Source organism: Lissotriton helveticus, chromosome 8, assembly GCF_964261635.1.
Source record: "Lissotriton helveticus chromosome 8, aLisHel1.1, whole genome shotgun sequence".
NCBI classification, from domain to species: domain Eukaryota; kingdom Metazoa; phylum Chordata; class Amphibia; order Caudata; family Salamandridae; genus Lissotriton; species Lissotriton helveticus.
Window position 1 is genome coordinate 952,378,213 of NC_136069.1, and position 27,034 is coordinate 952,405,246.

General features: G+C 49.3%; 1 protein-coding gene across 1 annotated transcript in view; it reads left to right on the plus strand.

Annotated features, from left to right (window-relative positions):
• POLA1 (DNA polymerase alpha 1, catalytic subunit) overlaps window positions 1-27,034 on the plus strand; it is a 1,864,208-nt gene that overhangs the window by 1,821,314 nt on the left and 15,860 nt on the right. Inside the window, exon 36 of the mRNA XM_078657805.1 lies at window positions 2,499-2,595. Coding sequence (XP_078513931.1) covers window positions 2,499-2,595 — 97 coding nt within the window. The remainder of the gene's footprint in view (window positions 1-2,498; window positions 2,596-27,034) is intronic.

Below are 27,034 nucleotides of genomic sequence, written 5' to 3' on the forward strand. Positions count from 1 at the left end.
CAGGGCGGACAAACTCAGCCGTCAGTGCATGATGGATCACGAATGGCGTTTGAACTTGGACGTGGCGCAAGGCCTCTTTCAGCAGTGGGGAGAGTCTTGGTTAGATCTATTCACCACCGAAGAGAACGCGCAATGTCATCAGTTCTGCGCGTTGGAATTTCCAAGGCGCCACTCGCTCGCGACGCTTTTCGTCGCGAGTGGAGCTGCGGTCTGTTGTACGCCTTTCCGCCTATACCACTTCTGCCCAGAGTGCTGAAGAAGATCGGGCGCGACCGGGCCCAAGTTATCCTTGTGGCTCCTGATTGGGCACGAAGATACTGGTATCCCGAGCTACTCAGTCAGTCAATCGAACTCCAATTTGACTGCCTCATCAGGAGGACCCTCTGTTGCAGCAGCAGGGGACGGTCCTCAACCCGAACCTGTCTAGCCTCCACCTCCATGCGTGGAGATTGAGCGGCGGCAGTTGATGCCATTTGAATTGCCACCTGAAGTCTGTGATGTCATTCTGACAGCGGGGCGTCCCTCCACTAAAACGGTATACGCCTGCAGGTGGAACAAATTTGTGGCATGGTGCACAGCAAAGGCTGTGGATCCCCTTTACGCCCCTCTTTCTGAGGTTCTCCTCTTTCTTCTTTCCCTGGCCCAGCAGGGCTCTGCTCTGGGCACCATCAAGGGATATCTTTCGGCTGTTTGAGCCTTCTTGAGGCTTCCTGATCAGCCCTCTCTCTTTAAGTCCCCGTTGTAAATAGGTTCTTGAAAGGAATTACTCACATGTTTCCTCCTGGTCCTTTCGTAATACCTCAGTGGGACTTGAACCTGGTATTAACCTATCTCATGTGTGCTCCGTTTGAGCCACTCCACAACTGTCCTCTTCATCTTCTGACTCTCAAAACTGCCTTCCTGGTTGCCATCACCTCTGCCAGAAGAGTGAGTGAGCTCCAGGCTCTTTGTTCTAAGCCTCCTTTCTCTCTCTCCATCCGGACAAAGTTGTTCTGAGGACTCATCCTTCTTTTCTACCCATGGTGGTTACTTTCCTTTTACCGGAACTGAACACAACAGTTCCGGGTGGACGACCAACTTTTGGTTGGCTACGTAAGCCCTAAGAAGGGACAGGCGGTGCACAAACGGACCTTATCTCGGTGGGTTGTTTTGTGTATCAAGGTCTGTTATTCCTTGGCTAAAAAGGATCCTCCTGACGGGCTGCCTGCCATTTCCACTCGGGCCACGGCGGCTACTAATGCCCTGGGACGGGGAGTCCCTTTGCAGGACATTTGTCAGGCAGCTACGTGGGCCTCGCTGCACACGTTTGCCAAGCACTACTGCTTCGACAGCCAAGTCCGGAGAGATGGCTTTTTCGGCCGTTCCGTTCTCCAGGACTTCCTGGTGTGATCTTTGTTCGCAGACCCACCACCGGGGTTGGTATTGCTGGGGTATCTATTCCAAGGTAAGGAATCTAACACTAACCTGTTTCTTTCAAATGCACAAGTTACTTACTTTCGGTAACGATATATCTGTAAGAAACATTAGTTAGATTCCTTACCGCCCCACCCATCCTCCCGGTTCTGCGAACCGATATCTAGGGATTAAGGTCATCCCTTTCAGGGCCCTAGTTTCATAGCACCAGTGTCGGTTTCTTGCATGGCTCTGCGTTCCTGGCGTGGAAAGCTATGTACAGAAATGACGTCAGCGCGCAATTACGGCATCTAAGTACTCCGACATCAGTCTGGCGATCACGACGACGGGCGCGGAGCCGCAGACGACGCCTATCAACGCCCAGAGGTACTGCTGACAAAAACTTTCCGGATCCACTCCGAAGCCTGGGGGTTATTCTAAGATAAGGAATCTAACTAACTAATGTTTCTTACAGATATATTGTTACCGAAGGTAAGTAACTTGTGCGACAGGCCCCTTAACCAGCCTTGAAACAGGGACAACATTCAGTCCACTCGCCGCCCTATCGCTGACCTTTCAGAGCAGTGAATGTAGAACTATGTCCCTATTCCGAAAACTTTAGTCGACTGGCTTGTAAACTCCTGTCATTCGAGGCAGAAACTTTCTTTTTATTAAAAAAAAGTTATATACTATACATGTCCAGGATATTTATTTTCTACGCCAATACTAGGCTTTGTACTCATTTGTGCTTAACATTTTGTCACCATATCCAGAAACACTTGTTCGCAGTTTTTGTACCCAATTTACATCTGCTATATTTCAAATGAAGCACAATTGAAGAGTAAAGTGTTTTTTGGGGGTGGAGGGGTCCTTGAAAAAGACGAGCTGATTAAGAAACAGAAGCATGACTAGGTTGAGACAGTCTTCCCTGATAATCAACCTGTGTTAATCCTGAATAATTCGTTTTTTACCCTTTTACTTGGAATTATCATAGTCTTTAGGGCCTTTGCAATTCCCTGAAGCCCGTTCAGAAGTCAATGAAGCATGTTTTCATTTGTGTTATATCAGGCTTACTCACAACTGTATTTTTTAAATTTGTACTGCAGTATCCTGACAAGGCCTTGTACGCCCAGCTCTGCTACTATCGGTACATTTTTGACTGGGACTACGCTGTGGATAAACATTTTTCTGAGCCAGAGAAACGTAAGTAACGAATGCTGCAGAGAAAGTGAAGTATACAACCTGGTTAACTTCTGTAATGCTGGCATTCTTGCATTCTGTTCCACCAAACGACATGTGACAATCTCAAATATAGAAAAGTGTGTGTGTGTTGTAACATCTCGGTGATCGTGGTGAGTATTTGAAGATTTATTTCGTTGTAATGTATTCAATAAACTGAATAACGCAACCTTTTTTCTGCTTTGATAACTTTAGTGCAAGGAGCACCGTGGTGCTGCCAGCCAGGAACACAGGACATGCCTAACACCTCAATGGGATATTGCCCATTATGGGCGGGGAAGATAGCAATCGTTTGACATCCTTTGTCCCCTGCATTTCATAGCCTGACCTCGAAACATATATATCTCTCTCTCTCTCTCTATCTCTATCTCTATCCATCCATCCATCCATCCATAATTTCCTAGCTTTCTAATAGAGATTTCAAACCGCAGATTGCTCACCTTGTAAATATACCCAGGTGCCAGACTGGATACGGAAACTTTGCAGCAATTTCCTTGTAGGTTGTTAGGTGGCGTTTCGTGGCTTTTGTTGGCTAAATCCCACCTCGAATATGACTTGGGGGTCCCTGTATGTGCCTCCTTCATGTCCTGTCAGTTCCTTTTTTCTGTTCCTAACAACGTGTATCCAGAGCTAGCAGGTGGCGTTTCGTGGCTTTTTGTTGCCTCAATCCCACCTAGGATATGATTTTGGGGTCTCTAAATATGTGCCACCTCCATGTGCTGATGTCAGTTCCTTTTTTTCTGTTCTTTTCCGACGTGTATCCAGAGGAAGCAGTGTGGGCCTCCGACAAGCTCTCCTCCTCAGGAAAATATTTTTTCCTGTCAAAAACTCATACAGTGTGCAGATATGGAACCTAAGTCTACAGGTTTCGAACTGTTAGGACTGTAACCAACAAATGTAATTTCTGTACACCCACGACATCTGCCTCTGGTGCCTTTGCACCTCACATGACACTAAGTGGTGCTCTTGCTGCACAAGCATGATTCGCAAAGGTATCTGCAACCAAAAGACAAAACTCCACATGAAGTCCCAGAAGTTGTCCCAGTCAAATGGGAGGTTATGGATTCTCTCCTGGTGCTGAGACTGGTCAGTCAAAACTGAGATTGCGGAGTTTGGGTAATCACATAAATCACACAAAAAAACTGTAACAAATCTAACACTGCTCCCTGATGTCCCGCCAAGCACACAATCGTAGTTGCGCAACACCCCGGGTACCTTCAGGATGTGGAGCTGCTCCACAGAGCGAACACCTGCTGGTCTTCTGCTTGACCCCCTGACACAGTGGATACCCACTGTGGACGATTTGAGTCTGCTGAAAGAGGCTATGGACAAAATCTTCGGTACCCCACCGAATCCCACTGGAGATTAGTCTGGCCCCAAGGATTTGTGATGCCTGCCAGTTGGAATCTTTTCGGCAGATCCTTCCCTGATACCGACCATGCCCATCAACCTCCACCCGAGGTGGGCCCCTCAGTCGAGCATGGAACTGCCGGCTCCAACATCCGAAGCCGGGACCAGCATCACAGATACCAGATGCAGATCTGATAGTTTTATTGGATTTGGAAGCTAAACCCATGATATGCTGAACATGCCGTTGTACATTTCAGGCCCAGACACCAAAGTTTTGACTGTGATTATGAGGGTGAGGATTATTATGGTTTGGGCAATGTTTTTGAGGACCTACAAGATGCTTGTGGATTAGAAACCTCCCCTGATATTGGCCTTAATTCTCCAAACTAGATGGCTACTGAAGAATCCATCTCCATTTCTCATGTCATCAGGAGAGCTGGGGAAGTTCTCGACTTAACATTACTCATGCAGGAGGTCAAAACCAATGCATTTGCAGAAATCCTTAACCCTGCAACTACTGCTCAAGAAACTCTGCTGCTTTTTAGTGAGACTCTTATTGATAGACTTGTGGGCTCGCAAAACCAGGCTCTTGCCTGCCAGTAAACAGACAAATGGCAAGACAGCACAGGTCTACTGCTGGGGATCCTGCCTTTCTACTCCTCACAGCACCATGGAGATCATGGTCGTCTAGGCATCATCCATTTGTCCTGCTGTAACAGGGGCATCTGATAGAGATTGCTAGTTGCAGATTCCTTACCTTAAAATATCCCCCAGGTGTCAGACTGGATCTGGAAATTTTTGAGCAGTTACACTAGGCACAGGTAGCATTGTTCCTCTGCATTGTCCATGCCGAGAATATCTGAGAGACATCTAGCCACAGATTCCTTACCTGTGAACCTCCATGCGTCCGGCTGGATCCGGAAGATTTTTTATAGAATTACCCTTGCGCTCCGATAGGTGGCATCGGTTGACTCCACGAAACGTCATAGGCGTTGGGTTCGTTGTCATGACTTCTATATCGGCACCACCCTAGCACGCCCACGTGAGTTCTTTTTTTCCGCGCCAGCCAGCGCAGATCCTTTAGAGAGCTACCTCCTTTCACTTTTTGACAGACTTTTTTCAATTTATTGTTGAATTCTTTTGGTGTCTCTGTAGGAAAGTGTCCCTTTTTGCATGGTTACCCCCCACTTTTTGCTTGACACATGATGTACTTTGACTTGATGTGCCCCATCAATCAGATTCCCAGGGCCTGTGTTCTTTCCCAAAGCTGTACCTTTGTACCCCCCATTGGCACATCTCTGGGCACAGGTAAGCTCCTTGTAAAAGGTACCATGGGTACCAAGGGCACTGTGACCAGGGAAGGCCTCCAAGGATTGCAGCACCTATTGTGCCACCCTTAGAGGCCCTGTACCTTAATACCCACACTCTGACATTGCAGGCTGTGTGTTTTGGTACAGAGAAAAGTGAAGAGTCTACATAGCACCCATCCCTTTGTGCCACACCTGCAACCCACTCTCTGGGGCCTAGGTAAGTCACCCCTCTAGCAGGGTGCACTAGCCCCCCAGGTGAGGGTACAGTGGTATGAGCTACATACCCCTGAAGTGTCTAAGACCGGTCTTAGACATTGTAAGTTTAGAAAAAGCCATAAAGAATCTATGGTCTGGGAGTGGTGATTACGAACTCCACATCTCCATAATGGCTTTACTAAGTGTATTGAGGCCATGATACTGATGCTTCAGCCTGTATCCTACATCGAATAGAAAGACCCTGGGGTTGTTGGGCCTCATGGCCTCTTGCATCTTGCTTGTAACACATACCTGTTATCATTTGTGGGCTCTGCATTGGGACCTGAAGTCTCCGTGGTCACTGCATCAGGGGAATCTCTCCAACATGGTCCAGATCTGAGGGGGAGCTTCAAAAGGTCTACAGTGGTGGCTGACGAACTGTGTTTGGATCAGTGCCAGACCTCTCTCCCTTCCCCAACGAGAGGTAATTGTAGTGACAGATGCGTCACTTCTGGGATGGAGCGGCCTTCTGGGAGAGGTGAGAATCAGAGAACTCTGGTCTCAGGCCGAGTCCAAGGTTCACATCAACATTTTGGAGTTTTGGGTGATCCACTTTTTATTAAAAGCCTTCCTTCCTTCGATCAAGGGAAGACTGGTGCAGGTGTTTATAGATAACACCTCTGCCATATGGTACTGCTACGAACAGGGGTGGTGGAGTCATGAGGCTCTGCGTCTCTAGACATGGCTGGAATGCCAGGGCATTTCCCTGGTGGATCAACACCTTGCGGGCTCTATGAACGCCAGGGTGGCTGAACTCATCCTAAGATACGTAGGAGATCATGAATGGCCTCTCCATACTGAAGTGGTGCAGGGACTGTTCCAAGAGTGGGAAGAACCTTGGTTCGAACTGTTCACCACTGTTGAGAATGCACAGTGTCCGCAATTCGACATGCTGTAGTTTCCAAGGTGGTTATTGCTCGGAGACGCTTTTTGTCTCAAGTGGAACTTTGACCTTCTATACCCCTTTCTGCCAATACCACTCCTGACCAGAGTTCTCAAAAAGATCAGGAATGACCGGCCCAAGTTATTCTCGTGGCTCCAAATTGGACACAGAGAATCTGGTATCCCGAGCTATGGAGCATGAGCATTGGGCCCTGATCAGGCTGCCTCTTAGAGAGGATCTTCTGTTGCAACAACAGGGCAGGGTCGTGCTCCTGAACCCAAGCATCCTACACCTTAATGCGTGGAAAATGAGTGCCAGCATTTGACAGATTTCGACCTTCCTCCCGAAGTCTGTGATGTAATTCTGACAGCGAGGCGTGCCTCCACCAAGTCTGTTAAGGCCAGCTGCTGGGATACATTTGTGGCATGCTGTGCATCTCGGGACATCGATTCACTTTCTGCACCCCTTTCTCAGGTTCTTCTCTTTATTTTATCCTTGGCTAGGATGGGCTCTGCTCTGGATACAGTTAAAGGTTCTTTATTGCAGCATTTCTGTGGTGGCCAGGCAAACCTTCTTTCTTCAATTCACCCATTGTGGCTAGATTCCTCAAAGGTTTGCAACATATGTTCCTTCTCAAGCAATTCATCATGCCCCAGTGGGATTTAAACCATGTGCTGTCTTTTTTAATGTGTGTGCCCCTTTAAGCCTCTTCAGTTGTTGACCATCAAGACTGCTTTTCTAGTGGCCATTACATTGGCCAGGAGGGTCATTGAATTGCAGACTCTCAGCACACCCTCCCTACACCACCTTCTATTCAGACAAGTTGGTACTCCAGACACATGCTCCTTCCTTCCTTTCCTTGTAGGTCCGAAATATCACCCTGCCTACCTTCTTTGTTCTGCCTCACCCTTCCAAAGGGAGGAGAGACTCCACGTAGACCCAAAAATAGTGTTATCATTCTACCTTGATAGCACAAAAGAATTCTTGGTGAACAATCAACTCTTCATGGAGTATGCAGGGGCCAAGAAGGGAAACTATGCAGAAGCAGACAATCTCAAGATGATAGTACTCTGCATCAAGATCTACGCATAAGAAGCAAGCCCTTGAGGGCTCCCGTGCTCTTTCCACCAGATCCAAAGGTCCGACCACTGTGTTAACCCGCGGAGTCCCTGACCTGGACATCGGTCAGGCAGCAACGTGGGCATTGTCGGGTTCGTAGGAATAGGCACTTCGCCAGTATGGTCCTGCAGGATTTTCTGATTTAAATCTGCTTTGCAGACCCACCTCAAGGATGGCACTGCTTGGGTAATCTTTTCAAAGGTGAGGTATCTGCGTCTAGAAAACTGTCCGATGAACAAGATCCTTATCTTCATTAATACCTTATCTGGTAGAGAGACTATCTAGCCGCAGATTGCTTACTGGCACTCCCATCCTCCCAGCTCTGCAAGCTGATAACAATGTAAGGGTCACCCTTTTAGGGGCCTTTTATTTCACACTAGTTGTCAGTCTTCATCAGCTCCGCGTTCGTGACTTGGAAAGTCCCAAAAGTAACTGACATCCGTGCAGCGCCTATATGGGTACTGCACATGTCATTTCCAGTGGTGACCACACTGCCGCTGAACCGAACTTTGCCACTTCGCAGCATTCATAGGGTACTGCTATAAAGCGTCTGGACTCATTCGGACGCCTTGGGAATATTCTAAGGTAAAGTTTCTGCACCTAGATCGTCTCTACCAGATAAGCAGTTGCCGAAGGTAAGTCATTTGTTCTTCAGTACACATGCTCACGAAAAACTATTGTCTTGACCACCAGGCAGGGCATTTCGGCCAATCAATTTTGCAGGGATTTTTTAGACTGGGTCATTCCGCAGACCCTCACCTGGGGGAGGTACTGCTTTTGATATATATATATTATGTAGGTAAGAAATCTGTGATTAGAAGTACCCATCAGAAGAATAAGTTACTTACTTTCGGTAACCCTTATTCTGGTGGATACTATAACTGCTGATTCCTTACCCCCCTCTGACTCCCCATTCTGTGGAATGGACTCTTTTTACATATAAAAAGGTCCCATGTTGGAGATTTACACACTGATATGAAGAATTGCTCTTGGCTCTGCTTCCCAGGGTGCGGACAGTGTTAAGAAAAAAAAACGACCTCCACACACTTTGGTGGTTTCTATTTAGCTCCAGCGTACACTTCTGGGGCAAAGCGGGGTCAACACATGCACTATCGTCATGTCGCTCCAAGGGCTTTGTAAATCTATATATTAAGTCCGCCAATCACAGCACACTGGAACAAGACACCTCCCTTTCTTAGGCACTTTGGGTTAGCAAAGCTCTGAGACGGGCGTCACGGTCGTCCAATGGGCTGGCAATCAGCAGACTCTTATTAGTAATACATTGGACGTAGAATCCTTATGGCGTTCGAACGGCAAAGACTACCTGGTTTTATTTCCTTGATCGTCTGATCTCACTTTTATTCAACCACATTTAAAATCCTTGGTGTGTGCACTTTACACTGCTGTAGAGCATCCCCGACACATCCCGACACAAACCGCCCGTACTGCTACCACTACACAATGTACAGTACCAATCTAGAATGCTAATTTACTCTGGCATAACATTAAAGTACTGCCAAACGTAGGTGTATAGTTCTCTTTTCTTTGATATACGTGAGACATACACCAACTGACTGATAATTAGGCTGTCTGGTTTTAGGTTTATAGCTATAATAACTGATAAAACACCACTGAAAGGGAAATAGCCTCACAAGTGAAACCATAAACACTGAAAAAACACCTGCACAAGCACAAACTAATTGCCATTCAAAGAAAGAAAAAGGAGAGTTAGTCATTTTTTTCCTGAAGGGGCCAATACAATGTAACTTAGTTATACAAGCTAGCAACAAGAAAGACTGGGCTAACGTTATTCTGCTTGAGTTTTGTTGTTTAGGGATACCACTAAAATATTGTTTCTTCTTCCTTTAGCTTTTTTCAGTTGTGTGGTCTTTGGTCTAAAGATACAGGGTTTAGAAGCATGTTTTATGTCTTGTTTAATTATTTTATAAAACGGTAGAGAATCAGGATATATCAAAATCATATTTGATATTTTGGCTTCGTTTTATTCTTTCACTGGTTGGTAAAATGTCTGGGAATCTTTCCCAGCCATCACATTTTCCCACAGAGAATGGGTAAAAACCCTTGATCTATCGGCCCCCAGTTTCTAGTGAGTCAGTATTGATAGTAGGTTAATTCCTCAGGCTTTAAACATGCAATGCAAGGTATAGTGACAAGTATATGTGAAAAGAGGGCTATCACCAAGCATCTGGGATAGTGGTGAAAACATGACACCAGACTTTTGGAAAACATGGAACGCAGTGTCAATAGGAATGTTCTGCAAAAAGGTTCTTTCTAAGTTCAACAACGATTGGATTGATATTGTTTGTGTTTGCAGTGATTCAGCTATGAAAATGTTGTGTGTTGACCTGTCAAATCGATACCTGAGCTCAAGTTCTTCCATGTAAGAGATCCTTGCCACTTGTTAGATGGTATGCTGCAAGCATCTTTACAATCTTCAGAGTTAAAGAAGAATGCTATTGACTTTTTAGTCCATTCTGGTGCACTGTTTTGTTATCCACAGGAATTAAAATGCAAATATTTCTCATTTCGTGCTTTGTGTGGCATCCAAGAGAGAGTCATCCCAACTGTATCACTTAGATGATGAATCTCAGTCCAAGAGGCTATGAATGCTATATTATCCATGTGACGACCGTTAACAGAATTTTTGCCTGGTGATCATGGCAAAGGCAAGAATTGTGAGGATCTTTGGTTGCATATTGATAGTGAAAAAAAAGTACACTTTACTGCATTCTTAGATTTTTACAGGCAAACATAACTGCTGTATTGGACATAATAAAAATACTAAAGTCTAAAAACACCCTAGTCTGCCAAGTGTTCTGCATAATTGGTGTAGATGTGAAACATCTCCTTAAGAGTAGGCTGGGCAACACCTTTAGAGACTCTGGGACTGCAACATGTTCCATGTTAGCGTGCTTGCCAATTGGTAGGCAAAGCAATGTTGAAGAGTGTAGGAGAGTGGGGTCTGCAATCCTATGGTCACCCCAGACTTTTGCTTTTTGCTTCACTGGTTTACGACTTTCCCTGGCTGTGGGCCTGCTAATCAGACCCACAGCCTAGCTGTTCTCTCTCTAAATTGACAACCATGTACTTTAGGTGCATTTACCAATTGGTACTGGGCCACCTTATCAGTCCCTGTACCCAGGGCATAGGTGTACCTAGGGCCTACCAGGGGCTGAAGCATGTATTATGCCACCCCTGGCTGGCCATCTAAAACTGACACAACGGGCTGCACGACAGCTGGGGCAAGGTGGTGTAATCACCCTTTGCTGTAGATATAGAATACCTATATCTAACCCTAAAATGGACACATATATTCCTATCAGTCACTCCTATGGAAGGCCTTATCAATCCTGAAGGCAGAGTGCTTGGAATTATGTGAGATGGTGCTCTGGCATGAGCTGAGCCCGTTTGCAGCTTGCGGAACCAAGTCCTAATCGCTGTTCCATGATAACGCTATACCATATACTCTTAAGTGCATTATCAACCTCGCGGTTAAATGCTAACTCTGGTATAACATTATCAAAACATGTCGAGTAAGGTGTCATACGATTTGGAATACTACCCCCTCGCCAATTCTGGCGACGGGGGTAGCATTCCACCCTTCTAGAGGGACACGACATGTATGTAACTGTGAACCCCGGTTAAAGTTAACTCGAGCCTCAGCATCACAAAATGGATGCTGCCACCACAGACACAAGTCTGACCTCCTGCTGCTGGGAGTCCTTCCACCGAGGACGGCTTGGGCAAAGGGTTTCCTGCCTTGGGAGGTGCTAGCACCACCCCAGACAGGATTTTGTGTCTTGGGGAGGATAGGCCTGAAAGGAATGAGACATGCCTGGGGCACACAAGGTGCCCTGTGCATACACCGGTTCAAACCAGTTGCTGGGGCATCCCTGCCCCAGCTCTGGCGGGAAACCGGACAAAGGATAGGGGGTGTAACCACCCCCCTTCCTGGTCCCACCCAGGGGAGTGACCTAGTCCGTAGTGCAGCCCCCTTTAGGAGAATAAAGGTAGGAGCTGGTCCCATTCCAAATTAGATTATCCTGAACTATTCAACAAGAAGAAACTCTGGCCTTCGATGTTCTGCTCCACAGAAGACTGAAGAATCTCCCTTGTGGGCAAGGAGTGTCCACCCTGCAACTGCAGGCACCATCAAGCGTCCAGCGGCTTCACTTTGTCATCTTCCCTCGAGGATCCAGACTTCAGAGCCCGACGAGACCCGGATTCCCAGACCTCTCCGACCTCTACCTACATCTACAGCAAAGCTGAGACCCGTGGGTGCGACGAGACACGTGGGACCGGCCATCTTGAATGAACCTGCACTTCGCTTCCAGCACGACTCCCGAGGTAAACTCGACCAAGTGCTTTGGGGACTGAGAAGCCCCAGCCCCGAGCAGCCCCTGCACCGAAGATCAGCCCTCCAGCATCCACGAGATCTGCGTGGGGCCCTTCTGCTTGTTTGCTGCTCGACGCGTTGTCTGGTCACTTGCCGGCTGGCTAGTGGCCTCCTAGACGACGAACCTTTGAATCTTTACTGCTGGTCTGGTTGCTCCAGACTGGCCCTTGCTCCCTTCCAAAAGAGGGGCACCCCGGACTCTCCTAGTCCGCACCAGACGCTTTCTCCACTCACCGCGTGGGTTGCCTTTGCCAAGGCCTGTTGACGCCGATTCCGGATCCAACACCGCCGACAGCGAGAGCCTGCGTGGGACAGCTCGTGCCTCCATCCTGGTTGTCGAAGACACCTCCTGGTCCACGTGGCTGCAGAGTCAAGCGTCCACTCTTCACCTGATCGCGACGACAGCATCTGGTTCCTTCCTGGTTCCACACCGGTCACTGGCTAGTGACTGTGAACACTGTCCCCTCTGCTTTCAGGTCCTCTTCTTCACCGATCCACCCTTGGATCGCACCGGACATCTTCCTCCTGGTCGCCTGCAGCATCTTTTCTTTCAGGCTCCATGGACTTCAACGCGAGAACCCGACGCACTTTGACACCTGTGCACCCGCAGTCCGTGGGTGAGGTAACAAGAGCATTTCGGTGCTCAAGGGTAGTTTAACTGTCCTAGTGTCCAGTTCCACTGTCGTTTTTGTCCTACCTAGTCAGGATTGTCCGTACTTACCTTTAACTTGAACTGTACTGTCCATAGACGTTGTTACGCATCTCGCGTGTGAGTGCACACGCGTTCCGTGGGCCTCCTATTACTTACCTGAAGTTAGTGTAGCGTGGTCCCATCGATCCTACAGCCTCTGGACAGCTCCATTCCTAGTATCGACTTTCACATTCCACTTACATAGTATATGGTTTGTTGTGCCCCTAGGGCACCATTGTAATTTTGTGCAACTTGTAGTGTTTTTCGTAAGAGATTGTCATGTGCTTAGCCCTCTGACCTCATAAAGAGTTCGGAGGTGTTGTTATTAATAAATATACTGTTTATTTTCATAACAACCTGTGTGGTGTCCTTTCATCTGGTATTCAAGGGGTTATATTGTGGTAAAATAGCTGGCTTCACATGCCAAAAGAGTTTAGCCTAAGACTGCTTTGTCCATGCTACCATTAGGATAGCTGGTCTATAAGGTTGACTTACAACCAATCACCATAAGGGTTGTTTGGACTGATACAAGGTGATCACTAGAACTAGTGAGCATCATATATCAGGCCAACTTCTCACAAAGAGCAATTCGGGAACTTTTATTTTACAATGTATGAGAAATGGCTTGCAATGATGCATAGAAATGTCCCTTCCTCAACCATGACATTTGATGTCAATGAAACCTCATGGTGGTACTCTGTACAAGTTCTAGATCCCTTCCGTAAAGGGGAATTTCCTCCATAGTTTCAAAATTCCTGCTTCATTTTTGACCGCTTCAATAAATCTGAGGGCCTAAGCACCTAGATCTGAAGGAGACACGTTAGTGATATAGTGTTCGGGGCATGTGGGCTGCTGAATTCACATCTATGCATAGATCGCCGCCTAGTGTTGGGTCCGGATGATTGCACATTGTTGTCCTGGAACAGTCTTTGAAGTATCACGAGATAGGTGGCTCCTCCCCTGGACTACAGTGCGCATGGGCATCGACTCCATCCTCAGATTGTTTTTTTCCGCCATCGGGTTCGGATGTATATTTGTTAACTCAAGTTCGGAATCGTTATAAAACTTTCTTTTTGGCCAAAAGGCCTTTACTTATCGTCGGTATTGTCTTGCGATCGGTGCCCAGTACTCATTCCAGCTCAATTTCGAGCCGAACGTCAGCGCCGTAGGCCTTGTCGACGTTAAAAATGGAACAGAGCCCGTTCAAAAGATGTCCAGTCTGCAACTCCAAGTACCCTCATATTGACGTCCATCCGGTGTGCAACAAGTGCCTGTCTCTGGATCACGATGAGGCCAGCTGTGTGGCCTGTTCTCGGTTCCGGTCCAAGAAAACACTTTGCCTTTGGCGCGCCAGGAGGCCCAGCACACAATGCCTGACCCGGTCAACATCTTCGACGCTGAAGACGACGAAGGGGTCGAGCATGAAGTTCAGGAGCACCAGTCGGATCCTGCGTCTGAGGTTGACTCCAACTATGACGCAGTAAATGAAGAATTGGTCGAGGATATCGAAGTCGTCGACGAGGTAGGAGACGACGATGAGCCCTATGGGGCCGTAGACGAGACACTCGATAAGGCTCAGGTCGAGGGATCGCCTCAAGGCCTTACCCAAGATCAACCAAGTAGTTCTACAGCCTCGCTTCAAAGCCTGGCTACGGACATTTCTAAAGAGCCGTCTGTTGACCGACCAAAATCGAAACCAACAACATCAGTGTCCACAAAACCGAAAGCACCGGAAACAAAATCGAAACCGAAAGTGCAAGTAACTTTCCTAGTTTCGAAGGCTTCTGAGCCGCCTGCTTCGGCGATGCCACAGGGTGCGCTCGGGCCGGATAAGCCACCCAAAAGGGTCGAGCCGAAATCCGGGCCGCCGAAGAAAATGGTCGTGGACATCCACCCAAAGACGTCGGCGCCGAAAACCGTTAATGCCGCTCAAGGAGCCAAAGCGCAGGACGCTATTGATCCGAAGCATCGACTCGACAATCCGAAAGTCGGCAAGGACATCGAGCGCACAAAACAACGTGGCTCTAAAGATCCCGTCGAGTCAATACGGCCATCCGCCTCTTTTTCGAAGCAAGTGTCAGACTCACTGCAGCGTATAAAGGATAAAGCCCTGGTTGTCGAACCAAAGGCCGCTCCACCCCCAAAATCGGTCGTCACCGCTCCCAAGGCGTCGGCGCCGATAAAGTTTATACTGCCGCCACCGGTGCCACCTAAAGCGTTCGCGCCACTTACGGGCGTCGTGCCCGCAAAGGTGTCCGTGGGGAAAAAGTCTACTACAACTGAAGTGGCCACAAAGCATCGACCGCCTCTCCAGGAAGACCAGCCGAGGCAATTCATCGACGCTGAAACTGGTAGACTTTCCATTCACAAGCGGAAATTCGTCCCAGAACAGCCAATGGAGTCCTACAAGATTCCAGTAAAGAAAAAGAGGGATTCAGCAGCTTCACCTCTTCTGTCAGAACCTCTGCACCCATGTGGCCAAGAACAAGTATTTACTTCGCCCACACATTCAGATGCAGATGCGGAGGAGGCTTACAATCTGGAGTACAATTATCCTATAGACTCTGATCCAGACGAACACAATGAACCCTGGGCGGACGCTGTTGACACAGAGGAACCACGTCCTAACACTGACAGCAATGTCTATACTGTTAAAACATCACCAACAGAAGACACAGCTGCGTTCAACGCACTTATTGAGAGGGCGGCAAAAAATCACGATGTCCAACTCCATACTGACCCTATTGAGGATGATTTCTTGTTTAACACCTTCTCCACTTCTGAGAGGACTGTCAAAATTCTGCCTATGCTGAAAGGTGTCCTGAGACACGCTGGAGACATCTTTAAGGACACCACGAGGGCCAAAGTAATAAACCCCAGGAATGAGAAGAAATACAAACCTGCACATGGCGACCCTACATATATCAAGGGACAGTTACCACTGGACTCTATCGTTGTTTCCAATGCTCGTAAACGAGCAAATTCACAAGCCACAGTGATGCTCCTCCCCCTGACAAGGACTCGAAAGTGCTCGAAGCCTCAGGGAAAAGGGTGGCAGTTCAAGCGGCCAATGTCTGGCGGATCTCCAACACACAGGAGCTCCTAGCCAGATATGACAGGGCTCACCATGATACACTTGAAACCCTGTTACAACACTTGCCAGATGAGTACAAAGAGGCAGCTGAAATGCTAATTCAGGAAGGAAAACTTATTTCTAATGCGTCCATTAAGTGTGCACTGGACGCAGCTGACACTGCAGCCAGGACAATTAACACCAGCGTTATGTTACGTAGGCACGCCTGGCTGAGAATCTCTGGTTTCAAGTCTGAAATACAAACCACCATTCTCAATCAACCAGTTAACCCTGATCACTTATTTGGCCCGGAAGTGGACACCACCTTAGAAAAAATCAAAAAGGACACTGAGACTGCCAAGTCTATGGGAGCTCTTCAGTCCCAGCAGTTCAGAAGTGGTTCTTTTCGTCGCTCCAACAATAGAGGAGCTTCCAGAGGCCAGGTGTCCCAGCAGGCTCAATACAATAAAGGGGCCACGCAAACCACCTACGGCAAAGGCAATAGGGGCTGCTATCGTGGAAACAGCGCCAAAGGCAGAGGGCGTGGAAACAACAGCTCCCGATCCTCCGCCACAAACAAACAGTGACGTCTTGTCGCTGCCCCCCGACCACATAACACCGGTCGGGGGGAGACTACAACAGTTCCTGCCAGTCTGGAAATCCATCACCACAGACAGGTGGGTAAGACAGCTTATCCAGCACGGTTATTGTCTGGAGTTAACTTCCACTCCAACCAACATACCCCCAAAACACCGTCCTATGTCCGCAGAGCATATGCAATTATTGCAGCAGGAGGTTGTCAGCATGCTGCAAAAAGGAGCCATAGAGCTCGTACCTGTGGAACAAATAGGCACAGGGGTGTACTCGCTGTACTTCTTAATCCCAAAAAAGGACGGGTCCCTCAGGCCCATATTAGACCTCAGGCCCCTGAACATGTACATCCTTTCAGAACACTTCCATATGCTCACGTTACAGCAGGTCCTACCGTTGCTCAGTCAGGGAGATTTCCTCGCAACACTAGATCTCAAGGATGCATATTTCCATATACCGGTCCACCCGTCACACAGAAAATACCTCAGATTTACCATTCAAAATCAACATTATCAGTTCAAAGTTCTCCCCTTCGGAGTCACGACAGCACCCAGGGTGTTTACCAAATGCCTAGCGACAGTGGCTGCACACCTGCGGAGACAAACTGTCCACGTCTACCCTTACCTGGACGACTGGCTTGTCCAAGCAAAGTCGGCCCAGCAATGTGCCGCCCACATGTCCCACGCCATTCACCTACTGCACAGCCTGGGGTTTTCACTGAATTACCCAAAGTCCCACCTTCAGCCCGCACACGTACGGCAGTACTTGGGCGCTACAATCGACACTCTGGCAGCCAAAGCACAGCCGAATTCAGTGAGAATCAACAGCATTCAATTGCTGATACAGAAATTCAGACCCCAACACTCGCTTCCAGCACGAGTGTTCATGCAGTTGATAGGCATGATGGCCTCCTGCATCTTCATAGTCCCGCTCGCGAGACTACATATGCGTCCGCTTCAGGAGAGCTTAGCACGTCAGTGGAACCAGGCTCACTGACAGTTGAAAGACCTAGTGTTGGTGACCGGTCGTGCGTACAACTCTCTGCATTGGTGGAATCCACAAAACCTTTGCAAGGGCCGACCGTTCCAAGAGCCTGTGCCACAGATTATTCTGACAACGGACGCATCTCTCCAGGGATGGGGAGCTCATGTACTCCACTACACAGTGCAGGGACTATGGTCGGTACAGCAAAGGAAGATGCACATTAACCTTCTAGACCTGATGGCAATCTTCCTGGCAATCAAAGCTTTCAAAGTACACTTGTGCAACAAAGTGGTGTTGATCCGAACGGACAACATGACGGCCATGTAATACATACAGAAGCAGGGAGGTACACACTCTCCATAGTTGTCTCATCTGGCTCAGAGCATGTGGAAGTGGGCCATTCAGAGAAACATCTTCCTCATGGCAGAACACCTCCCAGGCAAGGACAATCAGATGGCGGACCTGCTCAGCAGGCACAGCCACCAGATGCACAAGTGGGAGATACATCCATCCATCCTCTGACTGCCAGGAAGACGGTGACAGTGGCACTTGTAACATCTCGTTTGGACTACTGCAATAGCCTATATGCAGGACTAAATCGATCTGTCCTGCATAGGCTGCAGGTTGTCCAAAATGCCGCTGCCCGTCTGGTCCTGAAATGGCCGAGGAGGTCATCGGCCTCGGCCGCTCTCAAGGCCCTACACTGGCTACCCATCCACAAACGCATACTGTTCAAAATCCTCGTGATTACCTTCAGAGCCTACCATCGACAAGGACCCAAATACTTTCTCCCTTGGTTCAAACTGTATGCACCCACACGTTCCCTCAGATCAGCTAATATGAACCTATTACAGATACCCAAATTCAGACTTTCAACAAGAGGAGGTAAATCCCTCGTTACCTTGGGTGCTAAGGCCTGGAATAAACTCCCACCCAATTTGCGTCTGATCTCCATTGAGAAAGACTTCCGCAAGGCTCTGAAAACTTGGATTTTTAACCTCTCAGATACGGTCTGTATGACACTGGTTTAGCCAGAGTGTTTCAGCATGGACAAGATGGATGTTGCGAGCTGATTTTTTTCCGGCCTGTCATCTAGGCTACGGGCTATAAGCGCCAAGATACTCCCTGGAGTGACAGCCGCGCTATATAAGTGTATAAAAATAAAATAAAATAAATAAATAAATACTCCACCCGTACTTCCAGCAGTGGGGTCATCCAGAGATAGACCTATTCGCCACAAAGGAAAACGCAAAATGCCAAAGCTTTGCCGCCAGGTTCCCACATCCACAGTCGCAGGGAAATGCGATATGGGTGAACTGGTCAGGCAAATTTGCGTACGCTTTTCCATCAGCACCTCTAATACCGCTGGTGGCGCGCAAACTGAGGCAACACTCGATGACTCTCATCCTGGTTGCTCCAACGTGGGCACGCCAACCATGGTACACCACGTTTCTAGAACTCTCCGTGGTACCGCATCAAAGACTGCGCCTCTCACCCACACTCTTAACGCAGAGCCATGGCGACATTCAGCATCCAGATCCGCAACAGCTCAACCTGGCGATCTGGCTCCTGAATTCTTAGAATTTGGGTACCTCAACCTGCCTCCTGACTGTATGGATATCATAAAAGAGGCACGGAGGCCCACAACTAGAGCTTGCTATGCAGCCAAGTGGAAGCGTTTCGTCATTTATTGTGCCAATAATGACATTGATCCGCTAGATGCATCTACTCAAAACATCATCTGTTATCTATTGCATCTATACAAGTGCAATCTAGCCTACGCTTCCATTCGTATACATTTATCCGCAATGGCAGCTTATCTCCAAAATAGGGGGCATCTCTCGCTTTTCAGAGTGTCTGCCATCAAAGCCTTTCTGGGAGGATTCAAACGAGTTATTCCGCCCAGGCACCCACCAGCACCTGTATGGAACCTAAATTTGGTCCTTACCAGACTGATGGGCCCACCTTTTGAGCCTCTCCACTCATGCGAGATACAATTCTTAACGTGGAAAGTAGCTTTCCTTATAGCAATCACATCGCTAAGACGCGTTAGTGAACTTCAAGCACTAACTATCCAGGAGCCTTTCATCCAAATTCACTCCAACAGGGTAGTACTACGCACTAACCCTAAGTTTTTGCCTAAGGAGGTTTCACAGTTCCATATGAATCAAACAATAGAACTACCAGTGTTCTTCCAAACCCCTGATTCAGTGGCAGAAAGAATGCTCCACACACTAGATGTAAAAAGAGCTCTCATGTACTACATTGATAGAACAAAAGACTTCAGAAAAACCACACAACTGTTTGTTGCCTTCTCACCGCAACACAAAGGCAACCCCATTTCTAAAGCAGGTATAGCCAGATGGATCGTTAAATGCATCCAAATTTGCTATCAAAAGGCTAAGCGCACTTTAACGATTCCCCCAAGGGCCCACTCCACACGGAAGTTAGGGGCATCCATGGCTTTCCTGGGGAACATTCCCTTGGAAGAAATATGTAAAGCAGCCACATGGTCTACCGTACACACATTTACTAAACACTACTGCGTAGATGTGCACTCCAAACAGCAAGCAGCTGTAGGCCAGGCTGTTCTCAAAACACTTTTTCAGACTGCTGCAGCTGGCACAGGCGGCCGCCGCTAATGGAGGGACTGCTATGTATTCTATGCATAGATGTGAATTCAGCAGCCCACATGCCTCGAACCGAATATGCTACTTACCAGTATGCATCTGTTCTTGGCATGTAGGGCTGCTGACATTCACATCGCCCGCCCTCCTCCCCGGCGCCTGTCGCGGCTGCAGCACTCAGAATTACTCTTAGCATGGTCATCACTTACTGTACTACACTCCATCTCTGCCACAATGGCAAAAAACCATCTGAGGATGGAGTCGATGCCCATGCGCACTGTAGTCCAGGGGAGGAGCCACCTATCTCGTGATTCTTCGAAGGCTCTTCCAGGACAACAATGTGCAATCATCCGGACCCAACACTAGGCGGCGATCTATGCATAGATGTGAATGTCAGCAGCCCTACATGCCAAGAACATATGCATACTGGTAAGTAGCATATTCGTTTTCGTCAGCTGTACTCCTGCGCATCAGTAGCTGGCGTCATGTGGCTCCGCGTCTATCGCTGGCGTCGTAAGGGCCGAGATGATGCCACGGAGACTACTTAGGCGCCACCCATGCGCGCTGACGTCAGTTATTTCTTTTTCCGCGCTAGCAAGCGCAGATCCAGTTAGAGCACGTACCCTAGTCACTTTTTGACTAACTTTTTTCTCTACTTCTTTTTGAGTCTTTGACTCCTGATGCCACGTTAGGTATGCCTGGGTTTAAATCCTGCGGGGCCTGCCGACGTACGATGTCAGTGGCAGACCCCCATGGCGTCTGTCTCTACTGTCTGGAGCACGTCCATGACTCGAGGTCATGTTCTGACTGTCTGGCCATGGCTCCAAAGGCTTTGCGGGAGCGGATCCCCAAAAGCTGCTGGTGACCCGGCAGTCGTCTCTGCGCCGTTCGAGGTCCAGGGGTCGCTCGAGGGACCTACCGCAGAGCCATCATCATCGCTCCTCGGGGTCCCAGTCTTCACCCTCGGAATCGGGTAAGAGACATCACAAGAAAAAGTTGAAGCATGTGCGCTCTTCGACCTCCCCCTGTCGGTCTCCGGACGCGGACGAGGAGGCAAGGGGTCCCTACCCCACGACTCCGTTGGAGCCTCAGAGTCCCGTTCCTACCCGACCTACCCTGGTCGGTCGGCGACTCTGGCCCAGGTGTTGGAGTTTCTTCCCGCCATGGACCGCCTTCTCAGGCCTAGGGCTCCCACCGGCATGCCTTTGGGCCCCACGGTCCCTATTGAGGGCCCTTGCTTGCCGCTGCCGGCTCGGGCCCCGATGCCGCAAGGTCCACAACCAGCGGCTCCGGCTCCGCATGGTCCTCCGCCAGCATTTCTGGTCTCGGCGCCCCCTGCGGCTCCGTTCCCGGCGCCGCAATGGGTTCCATTCGTCCCACCTCTGCCCTTGCCCAAGTTTCCAGGCAATTTTGCTCCGGCTTGGGACCCTAATTGGGACATGGAGCCGGATCTGCGCCGTTCCCGGCGCCGTTGGAGCATTCATTTTACCCTGTGCCTCCCCGCAACTGCAGCCTGTGCCACGGGCCGTGGAGGAGGGGGATGACTGGGAGGGGTCAGAGGACCCTCTTGCATGGCAGTGCGAGTCCGAACATGAGTGGGCGGAGGACATAGGTGGCCTTGACCTCTCCTCTGAGCCTGGGTTTGTGTCTCCTCCCGCGGTCCTGGAGGAAGGTGCCACATACACGGTGGTGCTCCGTAGAGCAGCTGAGGCTCTTGACCTTGATCTGCCTACTGTTACTCTCAAGACGAACCTCCTTACTGAAGTGCTTTTACCGGCGGCAAGTTCTGTGGAACCTCTGCTTCCGTTCAATGAGGCCTTGACGGATGTTTTGATGGGCACCTGGTCTAGACCAGCCACAGGAGTTTCTGTAGATAGACGTGGCCCGGCGTCACTGCCCGGCACCGGGTGACACTGACTTTTTAACAAATCATCCAACCCCGTAGAGCCTGGTCATTCAGGCCTCCACTTCCCAAAGTGCATTCCCTACCGCCCCACCAGATAAGGAATCGAAAAGGCTGGAGCAGTTTGGTAAAAAGTTGTTTTCCTCTGCCAGCCTGGGGCTGCGGTCAGTCAACACCGCATGCCCCCTTTTCCGCTACTCTCGCGCTGTGTGGGACACGGTGGCGCAAACTCTGCCCGAGTGCCCAGAGGAGGTTCGGGCTGTACTTTCCCAAGCTGTTGCGGAGGGGAAGGATGCAGCGAAGTTTGCCATTCGGTGTGGGCTGGACACCGCAGACTTTGAGAGATCCATCTCCACGAAAGTGGCTTTGCGTCCCCATGCCTGGCTGCTGTCCACGGGGTTTTCGGGGGGTGTCCAGAGTTCCCTCATGGACATGCCTTTTGATGGTACTCGCCTGATTGGCGATAAGGCAGACAGTGCGCTGGAACGTTTCAAGGACTCTCAGGCTACGGCCAAGTCCTTAGGTCTCTCCACCACACGCCCAGCCACGTCTACCTTTTGTTTCTTTCATGACCCGGAAGGGGCGCCCCTGCACGTTCGTTCAGCCAGTAGCCTGCGCAAAACCAACCTCAGTGCAGGCGTGGTCACCACCGTGGCGGCACAGGGGGCCAGCGGGCAGGTCAGTCTACCTCCGCTCCTGCAGCATCCGCCTCAAAGCCTTCCTAGTCCAAGCTTTGGGGTGCATCCCACGCCGGTGGGCTGCAAGATTCAACATCACCTCCCCCACTGGTGTTCTGTCACTTCGGAAAGGTGGTTGCTGCAAATCGTCGGAGCTACTCCAGCCATGCCACCTCAGTTCCACCGCTTGTCGGAGGATCACCTTGCACTTCTCCAACAGGAAGTCACGGCCCTCATGGTCAAAGGGGCCATCAAGCTCGTTCCTGGACCAGAAGTAGACGTGGTTCTTATTCCCACTACTTTCTGGTCTCCACGAAGGAGAAAGGGGGCTGCGCCCCATCCTGGACCTCAGGAACGTCAATCGCTTCCTCCGGAAGGAGAAGTTCAAGATGTTGACTCTGGCTCAGGTCTTGGCTGCCCTCAACCCTGGAGACTGGATGGTAGCGTTGGACTTGCAGGACGCATATTTTCACATCCCCATCCTGCCGCGCCACCAGCGTTACCTGCGGTTCACGGTAGGCCAGGAGCATTTTCAGTTTGCCGTGCTCCCCTTCGGCCTTACCAGCGCCACTCGCAAAAGTTATGGCGGTGGTCGCAGCTCATCTCCGCAGGTCAGGGGTGTCAGTCTTCCCCTACCTCGATGACTGGTTGTTGAAGGCGGGCTCGCCCAAGGTAGTTGTCACCCACCTTCAGACTACGGCGACCTACTGCATTTTCTGGGGTTCTCCATCAACGTGCCGAAGTCGCACCTGAGTCCCTCTCAGAAACTCCCCTTCATCGGAGTGGTTCTGGATTCGACACAGTTTCGGGTTTATCCTCCCGAGCAGCAAGTCTGGGATATTCAGGCTATGATTCCGATCTTTCAGCCTCTATCCCGGGTTTCAGTCAGGATGACCCTCCGGCTCCTGGGCCTGATGGCCTCCTGCTAGTGCAACATGCCAGGTGGCATATGCGGGCTCTGCAGTGGGACCTGAAGTGTCAATGGGCACAGCATCAGGGCAACCTGTTCGGTCAAGTCCAGATCTCAGAGGGCACTGCACGACAATTGCAGTGGTGGCTCACGAATCGCTATTGGGTCAATGGCAGATCCCTCTCCCTTCCCCAACCGGAGCACACAGTGGTTATGGATGCGTACCTCCTGGGATGGGGCGGCCACTTGGGAGAGGCGGAGATCAGAGGCCTCTGGTCTCCGGCGGAGACCCGGGTCCATATCAATTTTTTGGAGCTTCGGGCGATCCCTCATAGTTTCAAAAGTCCTGCTTCATGTTTGACCGCTTCAATAATTCTTAGGGCATAAGCACCTAGTTCAATGCAAATGTTGCAGAACCTGCCCTGTGAATTGCAAACTTCAAGTGCACCAGTATTGGCATGGAAAGCTATGTCAATGGCTAGAGTTAATAAATTGTGTACTGGCTGTTTTGACATTGCCCATCTCAAGTGCCAATGTTGAGAGGGCTTTTTCACAGAAGAAAGTTTACATGGGAAGGAAATGTCAAGCACACATGACCAAAGACTCACTGAAGAAGTATAGTATGTTGTACTACATACAATAAGTTACATTTGCAAAAATGTATTTGGACCTCAGATGCACTATACATACACTGTCTATATACCATGCGCTCTCCGTGCATAAAGCAAGCAATAATAAAAGCAAAACTTTCCATAAACACTGGAAAAACACTATTTCTGTTCTTTTCAATGGTGCGAAAATGTGTAACCACTGATAACCACTGTTTTTTAAAGGTATTGAAATCACTTGAAAACACTGAAAAAACCCCAACAGAATGTACCAAAAATAGAAACTGAAAACAGGAAAGCCTACTGATAATGTATGAGCCATCCAACTCTTTCTCCTCAGTCTTTCCTGAGAATGTAAGGTAGTCATTCTCCAGAGTGACATGCATAGTGGTTTCTCCAAACACCTGCTAAAACTTTTCTTTATGCGAGTATTCAAGCCAGTCAGTCTGGCTTAGAAATGAACATATCAGGAAATTCATGTTTATTATGTAGGTCAGTAGAAGGTGTCACTCTTTTTGTCCGTTGTTGCTGCATTTGCAACAAGTCCAGTCTTCCTTTTGTTGTATTTCATATACGTACCATAATATAGGCCCCGGTCACTTCATTACCCTTCACCTATATTCTTCCTTACATTACACTTGACACGGTTTAGAGGGACTGACTTTTTACCTAGATACAACACAGAAGTCATAAAACTGGGTTTCCCTGGTTAAAGATATCATACATTATGCATCAGGATTCTTGTAAGCACAGCAGAACAACCATCTCCTGTATACTATCTATGTATAAAGTTCATCCTTAGGCCGACACATTAACACAGCGAGATAGGACCCCTAGGAAACCTATGGGTATATATACATCACATCTTGCTAAGAGAAGGGAGAGGAGACTGCGACTTCCCGGCCAACACACTTACCAGAGACGCTGAGGTTCCTACATGCAGACACTCCAGCTTGCAGTGGTCTAACATCCCTCACGGGGTGTCTATCTCAAGACCAAGAAGAGGTCCCACAGTCTCTCACTTCAGGTAATGGGGTTGACTAAATCCTAGAGGGATTCTTGGCTTAACACCTACACATATGCCAGGTACATGTACATCTAGTTAGGGAAGCTTCATAGGAGTACACATCTTTTTAGCATGTGTTTTATATACTCTTATGTATTTATGACTATTGTAAAATGGTAGAGCTAACCCATCTATTTACCTTTATAGTACTGCTAATCATTTATATCTTATACTGTCTAACGGTTGTTGCAGCTCATCTATTCTACACAAGAATACAACTGTTCAATAAATACTTATTGAAAACCCCCAGCCTGTTTATTGTGTGTATCTCTCTGAGAAAGAATAAGTAAACACAAGTGTTTGAAGGAAAAGAAGTATATTGTTTCCACGATCATGAGGGATCAGGGTTGTCCTGTTCAATGGTTGCCAAGAACTATTCTCTCCTTGGTAAGAGGAGAGTCTAGTGGCACTGTGAGCTAGTTGGTACAAAACGCCAATATAACCGGTGCAGGTGTCCGAAATGAGTCAGACACCAAACTTAGTGTATGTTGTCTAAACGTGCAGATTCTGTATATTTTTTATAGGAGCTACACAGCACTTCCTGCTTACAGTAACCCAGGCAGTTCAGTATGTACTTTTCAATGATGTGTTCGTTCATACAGTTTCGGTACTTGATGTAGTTTAATAGTTCTTAGGCTGTTGCACAAGCTGATAGTCATGGAGTGTGGGGGAGCTAAAAACCGAGGGGGGGAGGGTGATGTTATCTGAAGAAAACACATAGTGATAGATTCCTTACCTCAGAATTACCCCAGGCATCCGACTGGATCCGGAAAGTTTTCTTCATCAGTACCCCTGCGCGTCAGAAGGTGGCGTTGTGCGCCTCTGCATACGTCGTTGGTGTCATGGTCGCCCAGATGACGTCGCGGCAGCTACTTAGATGCAGCCCTCGCACGCTGTCAGTTCTTTCTTTTTCCGCACTAGCAAGCGCAGATCCGGAGTAAGCGGTACCCAGTCATTTTTTGACTGAGTTTTTCGAGGCCTTTTTGTCTCTTTTTTTCCAAGTCATAGACTCCTGGTGCCGTATGGATGCCCGGCTTCAAGTCTTGCGGGGGCTGTCATCGTATGATGGTGACGGACCCGCACTGCATGTGTCTCTACTGCCTGGGGTGCGACCCCAAGTCGTGCCCGGACTGCCGGGCCATGGCGCCGAAGACTTTGCGGGAGTAGTCCCGAAAGTTGCTTGAAGTCCGATAGTCGGGGACCGGTCGCGGAGCCATCACCATCGTTTGTCGGGATCGAAGTCTTCGCACTCGGGGTCAGGTAAGACGAAGCATCACAAGAAGTCGAAGAAGCGCCATCGCTCACCGACTTCCCCTCACCCGTTGTGGCTGAGGGTGGTGCCTCCCCTGCGGCTCCGGTGAAGCCTACGGTGTTGCCGTCGGCCTACCTGCCCTTCCCGGGTCCGTCCGCGACTCCCGCCCAGCTGCAGGAATTTATCAGCCATGGCCCGCCTCTTTGGGCAGTCGGACCCTACCGGCGCGTCTTCGTGCCCCGCAAGCCCTACTGGGGGTCCTCGTCCTTCACTGTCGGCGGCTCTGGCATCGCTATCGGCTCCGGCCCTGGAGCCGCAGGGCCCCCAAGGATCCAGGCCTTGATCCCGGTCGACGCCGGTTGACCTTGTGACACCTCCGCCAAGTTCGACCCCACCGGCACCATCTCAGATGTCGGCCATGGCACCGGACGACGTCGCCCCCGATTTCAGCCCCAATGTGGACACGGAGCCGGGACGCTGATTCAGACGCCGATGGAGCCTTCTACCCCTATGTCCAGCCTCCTTATTTTAGACCTGTTCATCAGCATTCAGAGGAAGGGGAGGGCTGGGCAGCTCAGTGTGAGTATGACCCGGACTGGGCAGAGGAACTAGGGGATGGCAGTGGTCTGGATACCTCTCCTGAACTTGGCATGCTCACTCCTCCTACCGTGGATACGGAGGAGGGTG